The 13,484-nt window shown below is 38.5% G+C and overlaps 1 protein-coding gene across 1 annotated transcript in view; it reads right to left on the bottom strand.

Annotated features, from left to right (window-relative positions):
• Window positions 1–13,484, bottom strand: part of SPAG17 (sperm associated antigen 17) — a 238,369-nt gene that overhangs the window by 166,769 nt on the left and 58,116 nt on the right. Inside the window, exon 4 of the mRNA XM_030824766.1 lies at window positions 1,737–1,868. Within this exon, the coding sequence (XP_030680626.1) occupies window positions 1,737–1,868 (132 nt within the window). The remainder of the gene's footprint in view (window positions 1–1,736; window positions 1,869–13,484) is intronic.

Below are 13,484 nucleotides of genomic sequence, written 5' to 3'. Positions count from 1 at the left end.
TGGGGCTGGTGCTTTGGGAACCCAAAATAATGGAGATGTCATATTAGATTATGTAATCATTGGCTCTTAATTGCTCAAAAGTTCTCTCACTGTATCTAATACTTAAAAGAAAATAAAAACTCTAAGGTTCATGCCCCAGTTACCCAGAACTCTCAAATTTTCAACAGATAAAGATTATTTCCATACATTTAGAACCTCTTAATTGTATTATTACAGTTCACATTTCAAAGAAACGCTGAGTAAAATAATGGTGCAAAAATATTTTTATGTTGTTGCAAGCTTTAAAAACGTTTTCCAAGCTACTAGGATATTTTATTTGTTTTTACTTAAAATTTGTTAACTGAAATCTACAGTCTACTCCTGTAATAAACAATTAGTGACATAATAAGTGGTAAACGAGTAAATTGACGCACTTTAGCACACTATTTCTAACTGCTGTGGGAAAGGGCAAAGCAAACAGAAAGTGCAGAAATTTTTGCAAGAATTACAGTCTACTTTTTATAATTCAGATTCCCATATGGCATTGGAATTTAAACAGGCAAGAGATGTTTCTATACTAGTTTCAAATTTTCCAATTTTTCTTCTGCCAAGTCTTAATTACCCTGAGTATTTCTTAAGGTACAACTCCCCCAACACAATGGAAAGAGTTTCACTAGATGGAAAACTGTACTATCAATTGTGTTAATATGAATAGAATTTTTCTAGGCACAATATGTACCACACTAATAAGATGCTATATGGGAAATATCTCTAAAAAACATAAAGCCCTATATTGAGAATAGAAGGTGGTATTATTATTTTTTTCTACAATTACCTTGTTGGGGGGCCAATTCAAATAGGAAACCTAGATTTTGGGGGTCTTGCAAAGGTGAAGAAGGCACTATTGGAACACTTTCACTTTTCTCTTTTTTCTTCCGTGAATTGATTTTGCCTTTTCCACTTAAGGCATAAAGAAATGACTTCATATGCAAATCCATTTCATACATACACATGCACACACAAACACTACATATGTACATACTGAAGCATTGGGCTTTCCAAACATAATTCAGCATGATTTGGAAAATAAGAAAAACATCTTATTTTGGGTTATAATGATAGCACATGGATGTGAACCTGGTAGCAGTTTGCTAACAGCATTTTAAAATATTTTTCATATGTAAATATGAGTCTTTGGAAAGCACACAGATTGATTTCTATAAGCAAATTAAATGAAAAATCCAGGTATGAAGAAATTATCAGATGTGCAATATAGGAGTAGAAGTGATGGATTGCTGCTGAAATATTCAGATTATTATGAAGGTGCAGATATGCCTATTATTTTAAAAGGCACTTCTATAGAGTATCATATAAACGATCTTAAATAGTTAGACCCAAACTGTGAGGGTTCCCCCCAGCTGTCCTTTTCATATTTAGTTTTCCCGACTCCCTGTCTCTTCCTTGGGTCTCTTCTTGGCTACAACTTTATTATATAAATATACTGCCATAGAAACAATCCTGGGCACATGTTTTGAATATTGTTACTTTCATATTTTAGGGAACCTATTTTTAATGGGTTTATCATAATTCCTCCAGATCTTTGGACAGCCTTTCCCTAAGAAGTTGAGGTGACAGCCAAATTTGCCAGGTAACACTTAATGGTAGGCTTAAGAAGAGAGGAAGTGCCCCTGGAGAAACCTGGCTCCATTTCATTCACCACTTGCCCTTTTTAGAAAACCCACCAGATCGTACAGTACCTTCTTTTCATTTTCCCGTCGCTGTTGGTCCTTAAATTTAATCTGAAGAAGTTGAAATTTCAAGAGTTTCCCTATCAGTGGTAAGGTTAATTTCTCTCCACTATCCATAATTGCTTTTGCTGCCATTAACACCTATACAGAAACACAATTATTAGAAAAAGTGATGTTTTATAACCTTTGGCACAGTCTGTCAGTGATGAAAATATGAAAGGAAATTTTATATTTTATATTATTTGTCATACTGGAAAGATACTTCACTGCTGGCTGAAAAAAAAAAGTTAGGGAAAAAAATGCCTCAATGCTACAGAGAGGGGCATTTACCTTCTGCTTTAAATAAATTGGATTGTCTGAATATCGACTTCTTTTTCCAGTAAGGCAGAGTGCTTCCCACGATGGTGTTAGACTCAGACTCCAGGAAAAGGGTAGAGAAAAGATAGGCTGGGCTCCATTTTAGGATGACTGATAGGGTGATTCATGCTACACAAAGTCTATTGTTGTTTGGCATAGCCAGTAGTCCAACATGTCAAACTTTGACTTATTAGGACATTACAAATTAAATAGGGTTTTATAATAGTGGAAATGACTATGTTAGCAGTCTTTTATTTCTTTGTGACTAAATTCAAATGAAAGATAAAAGCTATTTGACACAAAGGCGCCATATGAATGTTGCTCCCCCCTGCAACTTAATGTTGATCATGTTGGTATGCAGCCTAATTGGGGTGAAATAAGGTTATTGAGTTTTCTTTGGGTGACGACAGCCACTAGGAACATACAGCTGTATTGTCCAGATGTGTGGCACTGACAGCCTGTTTTATGACTGTGTTTTTTACAGCTTGTTTCCCCTAAATTTCACACAACGCTCTAACATCTGGGCCCTTTTCCTTGGAGCCCTATAACCACTTTATTTACTGCAAAAAAAATAAAATCACGTAAAATATACCATAAAAACTTGTTATGTGTTTCTCTTTATTCATGTTGTCTCCCTAATAAAGTTCACCTCTTCCTGAAGCACTGTCACAGAAGTAATCTAGTTGAAGTATTTTTTGACTTTTGTTTTAAGCAAGCATCATATTTATTTATAACCTTGGGATGAATTAGGTGTTACTAAAATGTTCTGACATGTTGCTTTTCTACCCCCTTGGAGTAATCACTCCTGGGGCACATATGGTGTCAATTTCAGGCCCTTGGTCTCAGACAATGACTGCGCACACTGCATCTCATGGAGCTGTGTCTTGTCTGAGCTCTTGGTCAGGACTTTCCTGACCAGTCCAGTTCCTTTTGACTTGTTACTTCGCCAAGGGAAATAGCCGGAAGAAAGGGAGGTACCTATTTTCCTCTAACTGCAAAAGGCTCTATGGATTACCATGTGCCAAAATGTAACTGAACCTCATAGAGACCACGTTGGGGTTTCCCGCATTGCATCACAGAAGGGGAAAGCCAGAGAAAGGATTCCTTTAAAGCTACCTTTTCTAAAAACCAAAGGAACTAACCAAGTGTCAGAAATCTTTGCATGTCAGAAATCCTTGTGAGGACTCTAGGAAATACAGTGCTTTGCTTTTTATGGCAGTTGTGCTCCTCCTAACACAATTTAGGGAAAGAGACATGATGGCTGTGATTTCTGGGAGCAGAAAGACATAGCAGTACACCTGCAGAACCTCACCATTTAATGATGACCAGATCCCACGTGGAAGGGGATCCTAAGGGGGCGGAGGTCAGGCGTTTACTGTAAAGTGAAAGCTGTCTGACTGGGTCCAACCCCAAGAGTAGATGTCAATATTTGGTTTGCATTTTTTCAATGCCAGCTAAATACTGTGCTGACAGGCTCTGTGACATCTGATTCAAAACATTCAAATGTGGGTTTTTGAAGGTCATGGCAGGCTAGTGTTTCCCTCTAATACAAAGATAATGACAGCACTGAAGGGAAGTCAACACTGAAAAGGGTTACCCCAGAGTGGTTGTGGAGTCTCTTTTCCTGATGACCTGTGAAAACAGGATATTCACCTGTGTCTGGGGGGTTTGAGTGAAGCCTGCCTGGCGTCATGGCAATGGATGGGATGTCTCTGGAGGTGATTTCTCTAGGAGTCTGTGAATGTTACCTCACTGTATTAAAATGTATTCAAAGCATAACAAAACATCCTGAGAGAAAAGTATTTTGCAGGCCATAATAGTTATTACTGGTTTGTCTAAAACTATCTGTGGAGTGCTAGTTTCAAACAAAAATCCGTTACAGCATCAAAGTAACAGTGAGGTCCTGCCCTGACATGGGGAGACAGGAGATGAGGGGCTTCTCCAGTTTGCCAGGCACACATGCTCTCATGACATACAGACACAGAGAGAGACAGCAGTGGTGGACAGGCAGCCTTAAGGAGTGCCCTGGGCGGTGTCCTCCTCCCGAACTGCCCCGGGGCGGCCCACATGGAGGCAGACTCGATGTGCCACATCCTGCATAAAGGCACAGCCTGCCCCTGGCACCACTAGGAATGGCAGAGGCCGGGCATACTTGGCCTCCCCCAGGGTTGCTTTGAAAAGGCTTGACTCTCTAAATGCCACTTTCTTTCTGTGCATCTCCCAAAGGGAATGATACTGTGAATTATTGGAATAATTAATGAAAATGAAAGTCTATGCTGAACTCAAAATCTGAGACAACATTTTCATGGTATGTGGGTCATTCCCAAAAGAGGCGGAAAAAGAAAAATGTTTACAAATTAATTTCCTTTCAAAATTCTTTCTTCTGATGCCCCATAATTAACAATTCTACCCAATCAGTAGCCATGTAGCCAGTAGTTTGGTCTCAGATGAAAAACAAATCTTTCGGGAATCTCTGTTTGAAGGACAAGTTTTTGAGGGAAGAAAAAATTAAAGAGACAGAATTTAAAGGAAATGTACCTTTTCACATAACATCTCCAAAGGTTTCTCCTCCCTGGCCTTAGTTGTATTAATTAAAAGAATAATCAAATATTCAACATTCTAGCACTGTAAAGATTATTTGCCCATCATCTATGTCAAAATAAGTGTGCATACCTGTGCATATGTGTGTGCACTGGGGGGTAAGCTAGCCAGGGCTATAGGTATTGGGGGGATGAGAGACATAAGAGAACATGTGAGCAGCAAGCTGGCAGTGCTTGGGGAGTAATTAGGCAAAAATCTAAGCTTCCAAAACTAGTCAGAAAAACAGTCCTGTACGGGTTAAAACCTTAGTGCTCTTTAATCCAAAATGCCAAGTAAATGTGCTTGGCGTGAATCAGGAACTCAAAAAAGCATGAGTCTTATGGGCAAATGAGACTTATTAAAATGGAGAAAACTGTTGCCAGGCAAGGCCTGTGTCTCCTGACCTCTTCAGGTCAGCTCTCCAGGCAGAGAGGCCTGCCAGGACCGGAGAGAAGCTCTACGCTGAATGACCAAAGGTCACTCGGTTCCAGGAATGATTGGTGAATGAGGAAATTAAGCTTCAAAGAGTGCAGCTGAGGCAGAAGCCATGTTTATGTTTTATTGTGTGAAGATATTTAAGGGGTCTAGATGCTCTTTTTCTGTTAGGGAGCTTGTAATTCGGTACACACTAAGAAGTAAAAATATTTCCTTTATCACTGACCTGGCTCAAAGAATTACATCATATTTACTATCTAATGATTTGATCCAACAAAAATATACCAAATGAGCAAAATTATTTCCTTGCCTGAGGATCAGGTCCACCTACAGACACTAGTGTCCTCTCTCCTTCTAAGCATTCCTCCTCTCTCTAGAACCTCCCTACGTTAGTAAGCACAAGCCCAATGCTTAGAATTGCCCTAGGCGCTCTCACGGAAACCAAATGTATGCATGCATGTATGTGTGTGTGCATACATATATACATATGCACATTTATACATATATGCATATATGTGCATATATAAGACAGAGAGATAGAGAGAGAGAGACAGAGAATGGACTCCCATGAAGCCTGCTGTATGATTTCCCTTGTGTGTTTACAAGAAGTCATATGAAGCAGCTTGAATCATTGCTTAACCTGCTGCATATTCAATCTCGAGTGAATTCTGAGGTTGTGTAAAGATTTGGATCTGGATTTCTCTTGCCTGGAACAGGTTATGGGAGTGAGGTGGCAGAGGAAAGGGCAAGCTGTGGTTGTGTGAAGCAGAGAGAAGAGGGGTAGTAGAAGAGAGATGGCCTGGGAGAGCACTTTCCCTCCAGGAGCTCCAAATATCCACCAGTTTCCGACTAAAAGAATCCTTTGGCTTCAGGGACTTTCTTGGAGGCCCATGGTGTTTATTGCAGTAACTGTAAAAATTCACAAAATATGACTTCATATTTAACCTATTTTGGGGAGGTGAATGACTTAGGATTGCTTTGGATATATGAAGACCTCAGCAAACAGAAACAGAATTCATAAGCTAGAGCTTGACTCAATTTAGGCTAGCACAAGGCTGGGCAAACAGGCTTTCAGCACACATTCTTTTGGGTAGCTCATTTCTCTAATATATGATTGATTAAATTTACTTAAAGTAAGAGTATAATAGTTCTTTGCCACAGTAAAAAGTATATACACATATATGTATATTCAAACACAAATGGGATTATACTACTCATATTAAGAGCTTTGTGGTTTGTGTTTTTACATAAAAACACATCCAGGACAGATTTCTGTGCTGATATGTTTTGCTTATGTTTATGGTTTTTAATAAATAGCATAGTCTTCTACTGTGTGGGTGTTTGCTCATTAATTTAACTAGTTCCCCATTGATAGACATTTAAACAATTTCAGTTTTCCTTCTTTTCTATGAGGTGCATGTGTGTTTTTGTTAGTAGCATTTTTGTTCCCACCAAAACTGTATGAAAGGGTCCATTCCCCCACTTCCCATGTAAACAATGAGTATTCTCCAACTTTTATTTGTTGATATTAGTGCTAATAGTTTTCCTGGGATGATGAAAATATTCTTTATCTGTAGTGTACAATATGGTAGCCACTAAACCACATGTGACTATTGAGTACTTTAATATTGCTAGTGAGATTAAAAAAAAACAAATTTTTAATTTTGTTTTTAATTGATTAAAATTAAAATCAAAGTGTAAATAGCCACAAGTGGCTAGTGGCTATTGTTTTGGTCAGAGAAGGTCTATATGATAGGGAAAAGTGAAATATAGTATTTCATTTAAAATAATATTCATTTAATCATCCCATCACTCTATCCCTCTTATTTTATGCCCAAACTGAAAGGAATGATACCTTTTCAGCACCATCCTTGGCAAATTTTATTAATGCAGGAGATGCTTACATACATGTATTGAATAACAATGGCATACTCAGATTTACACAGTGCTAAAGGTGAGGAGTAAGGAAAATCTATGGCTTGCAAGCTAAGGTATTGCTTGTGGCCACACAAGAAACTTGTCTTTGTTTGGATTTAGATAAACAGGGCTGGTATGGGGCAAGAATAGGAAGAATACAGAATTTGCTTCTGACTCCTTTCTGTTACCTTTTAAAATCCCTCTGTTACACCCCTCCCACTTCTAGCTACCAGATACCTTTTTGCTTTCTAAATCCTTCCTGCCATGAAAATAGAAAATATTTAACTTGGTAGCTCACTCTGAATAAAGTTTATTTCTACCAGTGGTTTAGCTATATTTTGAGATTTTTATTTATTATAGAATGAAAGGAACTAGTGACTGATGAAGTAATTTCGAGCCATAAGTAACAGGTGTGGCAGTTTAGAATTTAGGGGTAAGAGGTAATCTGGAAATTTGAAATGCCTGTCTGGCTCTGGGTAAACACAGCTTTGGCATTTGTGGTGCTTGTAGGCCAGGGGTGACAGCAGCACCCCTGGGTTTCCCTGCCTGGAGTTGCTGTTATACTCCAGGACTAGGTTATTCAGGGGAAAGGCTCTGAAGGGAAAGTGGAACTTCCCCTGCAGCCAGGGTCAGAGGAGGATAAGCATCAGAGAGGGTGTGTGGAGGGCTGGTGCCGAACAAAGGGGAGGCAGCAACTCTGTATTGTGGGAGAGGAGTAAAGGCGAAAGAAATCTGCTCTGGCAAGAAAGATCTGGGACCTATCTATGTGTGCCTGTATATGTGTGTGGGCATGTGGTGTGTGACTTTAGTGATACGTATCGGGGGGTCCCATCTCCTGGTTAGGACCAGTTCCTAATCTGTCCACGGCCTGTTAGGAACCGGGCCACATGGCAGGAGGTGAGTGGCAGGTGAGGGAGCATTACCGCCCGAGCTCTGCCTCCTGTCAGATCAGTGGTGATATTAGATTCTCATAGGAAAGTGGACCCTATTGTGAACTGTGTGTGAGGGATCTAGTTGTGTGCTCCTTATGAGAATCTAATGTCTGATGATCTGAAGTGGAACAGTTTCATCATGAAATCATCCTGCTCCCCACTCTGTGAAAAAATTGTCTTCCACAAAACCAGCCCCTGGTGCCAAAAAGGTTGGGGATCGCTGGTGTACATGAGTGCATGCCCATGTGTGCACAAAATGTGTGTGTTTGCACAGCTGCCTTTGAGGTTTATTCAGATTATTAAAATATACTCAATATCTAAAAACACTGTCAAAACCGATTTGCACATATTGAAGAACTGATAAAAAGAGAAAAAGATTATGAGTATTTTTTATTGGCATTTTAAAAAGAATACTGATGACTACCATTTCTATCTGATTCTCCTGCAGCATACAAAGGGCTATGTTTATTATTAAATATGTCATATTAAATGCATGCAATTTATTCACCATAGTAAGCTATGTTGCCATATATTCTATCTTTAAAGTTTGTTGCTTAGGTAGCATGATATGCATTCTGCTTTTATCTTACATCTTGTTATATTTGCTTATATCATTAGAAAGTCAGAGAAACTATTGCCCCAATGTGTGTGTGTGTGTGTGTGTGTGTGTGTGTGTGTGTGTGTGTGTGTTTACAGAATTTTCTGTTTAGCGTGAAAGGCTGTTTAGATGGGCCCGATTCTGCATATTTGATGAAAATGATGGAAGAGCAGATAATTTGCAAATGATTGAAAAGGGCCACTTGTATTGAGATGTTCTCACATAAGATGCCAGTGGGGAACTTTAGCTCCTTTGGTACAAGATATGATTAATCAGTTGCGGAAGCCATAACTACGTATGTGCAACTTAATGCAAAATTACAGGCTCTATTTGCATTCCAGTCTTCCCACATATTGCTGCAGAGCCTCAGGCAAGTTACTTAACCCTTTTAAACCTCATCCTTTTTAACATCTACAATGGTGGAACTATTGACATTTTGAGCCAGGTAATTACCATAGGAGGTTTTTCTGTGCGTTGCAGGATATTTAGCGAATCCCTGTATTCCACCGAGCTGTGACAATCAAAGGGATCTGCAGACATTGCCAAATGTTCCCTTGGGGGCAAAATTGTCCCAACTGAGAACAGAAAGAACTACAGAAAGAGAATATGAGTAGTGCTGACTTCATAATTCTGTACCCAGAATTAAATGAGATAACCCATGTAAATACTTTGCATGGTGATTGACATATGCATGATAAATGTTCACTAAAGTCAGTACTTACGGTTATTCATACATCCAGGACAGAGTTGGGATTCTTGAAGATCCCACAGCCCAAGTTGTGAGAGCAGAGAATGGAATGGAATGAGGAGCAACTGGGCAGTGAGACAGTGACCTGAATTTATTATCAGCTGGCCATAACCTGGCTACCCCTTTTATTTAACCCTTTGTCCAATCTGAAAAGGACAAATTGAGATCTGTTTAGAGAGAAGCAGAGACAAAAAGAAAAGGTGTAAAAATGTATTTTGTTATGGTGCAGTGTATAACGGGAGGATGTAGAGGAAAAAATATGCTGTTAATTTCTTCTCAAATGTGAGATGGAGGAATTCCATGAATAGTGTTCTGTAATTTTACAGCCTCCTTTCCTGTTCCCTCTGCTCCCTTCCTTCCTTCATTCTTTCTGCATTTATTTAGGGCCAATTACATTGTAGTTATTGCATTACTTGATCCTGTATGTGTCTAGTCTATCCAATTCACATTCTTTAAGTAATGAGTAATTTCCAATGAGGCATAATTGGAAAAACAGCTGAAAGGATAAGGGTAGCAGTGAGAGGGGGCTATGGAGAAAAACAGAAAAAAAGAAAAGAAAAAGAACAGGAATGACTGAAACATTTTCTCACTTTGAGAAGAGGAAAAGAAAATAATCAAGCAATATTAAACTGTCTATACATAAATTTAAAGGTGACTGAAGATATAGGTTCCATATAGATCATACTGTCTGTCTAACGCAAATGGAACGTTATGAAAGTGCTCAGACCACAGCTTGGTGAGAAATTCATAATGATGATAAATATCTGTAGCAGGTGACTCCTAGATCATTTTCAGCTGTCCATAATTAAACTGGTATCCATCTCTCGACAATGTCAGGGCTGTAAAATAATTCCAGTCATTGGACCCCTTACATCTGTGCTGAAATGAAATAATATTTGGCACTAACAAGGAGTCACTGAAACTAAATAAACAACCCCTTTCAAGACTACATAAAAGTTGGTAACATAATAACATTTGACAGGGATTAAGACCTCTTTGGGGCTGTAAGGAAGTTTCAGAAGCAGCAATAACAAATACATGGAAGGTAGAACAGATCTATGCTTTAACAGACATGTATAATTTAAAATGTAATGAATTTCCTAAGGGAGATGTACATTTTGAACAACCAATATGTGCATGTCAAAAAGCACAGGACTATTTTAGAAATGTTTGCTGGAATTACTCTTCAAAGAAGGAAAAAGCAAAGCTTCCTTTTTATTAAGGAGTGTTTTTGTTTTTGTATACTTGCAAAATGTATAAAGGCACATGAAGCTGAATGTGATAACATATGGAAGAATGACATACAAAGTTAAGGGCTTTTCTTTAGGTGTGTATTAGCAACAAACGATTCTACTATCACGGCAATGTTTTGTTTTGGTTTTTAGACTAAGATCTTTTCCTTAGTCTAAGATGCTCCCACCCCTCTGAAGTCATTCTTGGTCCTTGCAGTTGTAGTGACCTTCCCCTCTGAACAACACTACCACTTTTTTTGTATGTTTCCTAAGGGATTTAGCTGTCTCTTGTATTGAAATTATTTGTGCACAGGGTTTGTCTCCTCTACTAGCTTGGAAGGTTAAATCCTTTCAGATTCATCTTTTTAAATCCCCTCACAGAATCTGATACATATATAGACAAACAGTATATTCACTCCTTAAATAAACATAAGAATGGCATCTCTAGAGCTTTTCGTTGTTTGGCTTGAAGATAAATGTTTTTGATTGTTTATAGCTGCAATTACAAAGTTTTAGGAGTGCATTTCAAGTAGTAGTAGGTGCTCAGACTGTGTAACACACAAATGGTTATGTAGCACACACCCTGTGCTGGACAAGGACTGTTCCAGGCACTTCACGTATTCCAATCCATTTAATCTTCACCTACACTTTGAGGTGAGTATTCCTATCACCTATTTTATTAGATACAGAAATTGAGGCTTGGTGATCACACAGCCGGTAATTAGTAGAGATGAGATTTGAACCCAGGCTATCTGGTTCCAGAATCCTGTTTCTAATCAACATATTGTGTGGCTTCACAGTGGGCCTTTTCACCCCTTAGCTGGAGCTACTGGACTCCCATCTTGGGTCACAGTCCCTCTTCTCCTGGGCATGGATGTGTCCTAGTCCCTCCCCAGTCTCCATGGCCAATCCCCATCTTAGCTGCAAGAGCCTGAGAGCCTTTTAGCCCAGGTTTTTATGTTTAAATACTCTTGCTACCCTTACTAGTTTTGCTCCTACCTGATGCCTCAACTCTAAATAGCTGAGCTGTTTCTTTTTTCCTGAGACCTAGTGGGGACCTGTGACTCAGGACCCTCAGTCCTGATAGCTCCAGCTATTGCTCGTCTCCTGGCCTGAGCACATATCAATTTTTTAAAAAATTTGTATTATTTTTTATTGTATTCATATATATATATATATTTGACATATAATAATGGTAAATATTTACAGGATACAAAGTCATATTTTTACACATGTGTAGAGTGTGTAATGATCAAATCAGGGTAATTAGCATATCTATCATCTCAAACACTTATCATTTCTTTGTGTTAGGAACAATTCAAAATCTTCTTTTTTAGCTATTTGAACTACATACAAGTTATTAAACTATATTCACCTACAGTGCTATAGAACACTAGAATTTATTCCTCCTATCTAGTGGTAATTTTGTATCCATGAACCAACCTCTCCCTTTCTTCCCCTTTTTCCTCCCCTTCCCTGACTGTAATAATTGCAACTCAACTCTTTACATCTATGAGCTCACTTTTAGCTCCACATATGAGTAAGAACATGTGGTATTTGTCTGTCTGTGCCTGACTTATTTCACTTAGCATTAGATTGTTCAGGCTCATCCATGTTTTTGTAAATGACAGGATTTCATTCTTTATTATGGCAGAATGCTATCCTATTTTGTATATATAACACATTTTCTTTATCCATTCATCTGTTGACAGACACAGATTGATTCCATATCTTGGCTACTGTGAATAGTGCTGCAGTAAACAGGAGGGTACAGATATTTCTTTGATATACTGGTTTGTTTTCCTTTGGATAAATACCTAATAGGGGAATGGTGGATCATATAGTAGTTCTATTTTTAGTTTTTTTGAGAAATCTCCATACTGTTTTTCATAATTGCTGTACTAATAATCTTTCCCACCAATAGTGTATGAGTTCCTTTTTCTTAGCATCCTCACCAGCATCTGTTACTTTTTGTTTTTTTGATAATAGCCATTCTAATGGGTGAAATCATATCTCATTATGGTTTTGATTTGTATTTCCCTGATTAGTGATGTTGAACATTTTTCATCTAGCTGTTGGCCATTTACATGTTCCCTTTTGACAAATGTCTACTCAGATCCTTTATCCTTTTTTTTTTTTTTTTTGAGACAGAGTCTCGCTCTGTTGCCCAGGCTGGAGTGCAGTGGTGTGATCTCAGCTCACTGCAAGCTCTGCCTCCTGGGTTCATGCCATTCTCCTGCTTCAGTCTCCCGAGTAGCTGGGACTACAGGTGCCCACCACTACACCCAGCTAATTTTTTTGTATTTTTTTTTTTTTTTAGTAGAGACAGGGTTTCACCGTGTTAGCCAGGATGGTCTCGATATCCTGACCTCGTGATCCGCCTGTCTCAGCCTCCCAAAGTGCTGGGATTACAGGTGTGAGCCACCACACCCGGCCTCCTTTATCCATTTGTTAATTAGATTTTCTTGCTGTTAAGTTTTTGAGTTCCTTACATATTCTGAATATTAGTCCTTTGTCAGATGAATAATTTGCAAATATTGTCTCCCATTCTATAGGTTGTCTCTTCACTCTGTTGATTGTTTCCTTCGTTGTGCAGAAGCTTCTTTGATGTTTGATGTAATCCCATTTATCTATTTTTACTTTATTTTTGCCTGTGCTTTTGAAGTGTTACGCATAAAAATCTTTGCTTATATCAATGTCCTAAAGTATTTCTCCAATGTTTTCTTCTACTAGTTTTATAGTTTTAGATCTTACATTTAAGTCTTTAATCCATTTTGAGTTGGTTTTTGTGTATGGTGAGAGAAAGAGGTCTAGCTTCATTCTTCTGCACATGGATATCCCGTTTCCCAGCACCATTTATTGAAGAAGTTTCCTTTCCCTATTGTATATGTTCTTGGCACTTTTGTCAAAAATCAGTTGACTGTAACTATGGATTTATTTCTGGGTTCTCTATTCTGT

This window comes from Nomascus leucogenys, chromosome 12 (assembly GCF_006542625.1).
Source record: "Nomascus leucogenys isolate Asia chromosome 12, Asia_NLE_v1, whole genome shotgun sequence".
NCBI classification, from domain to species: Eukaryota; Metazoa; Chordata; class Mammalia; order Primates; family Hylobatidae; genus Nomascus; species Nomascus leucogenys.
This window is presented reverse-complemented; position numbering and strand designations above follow the sequence as displayed.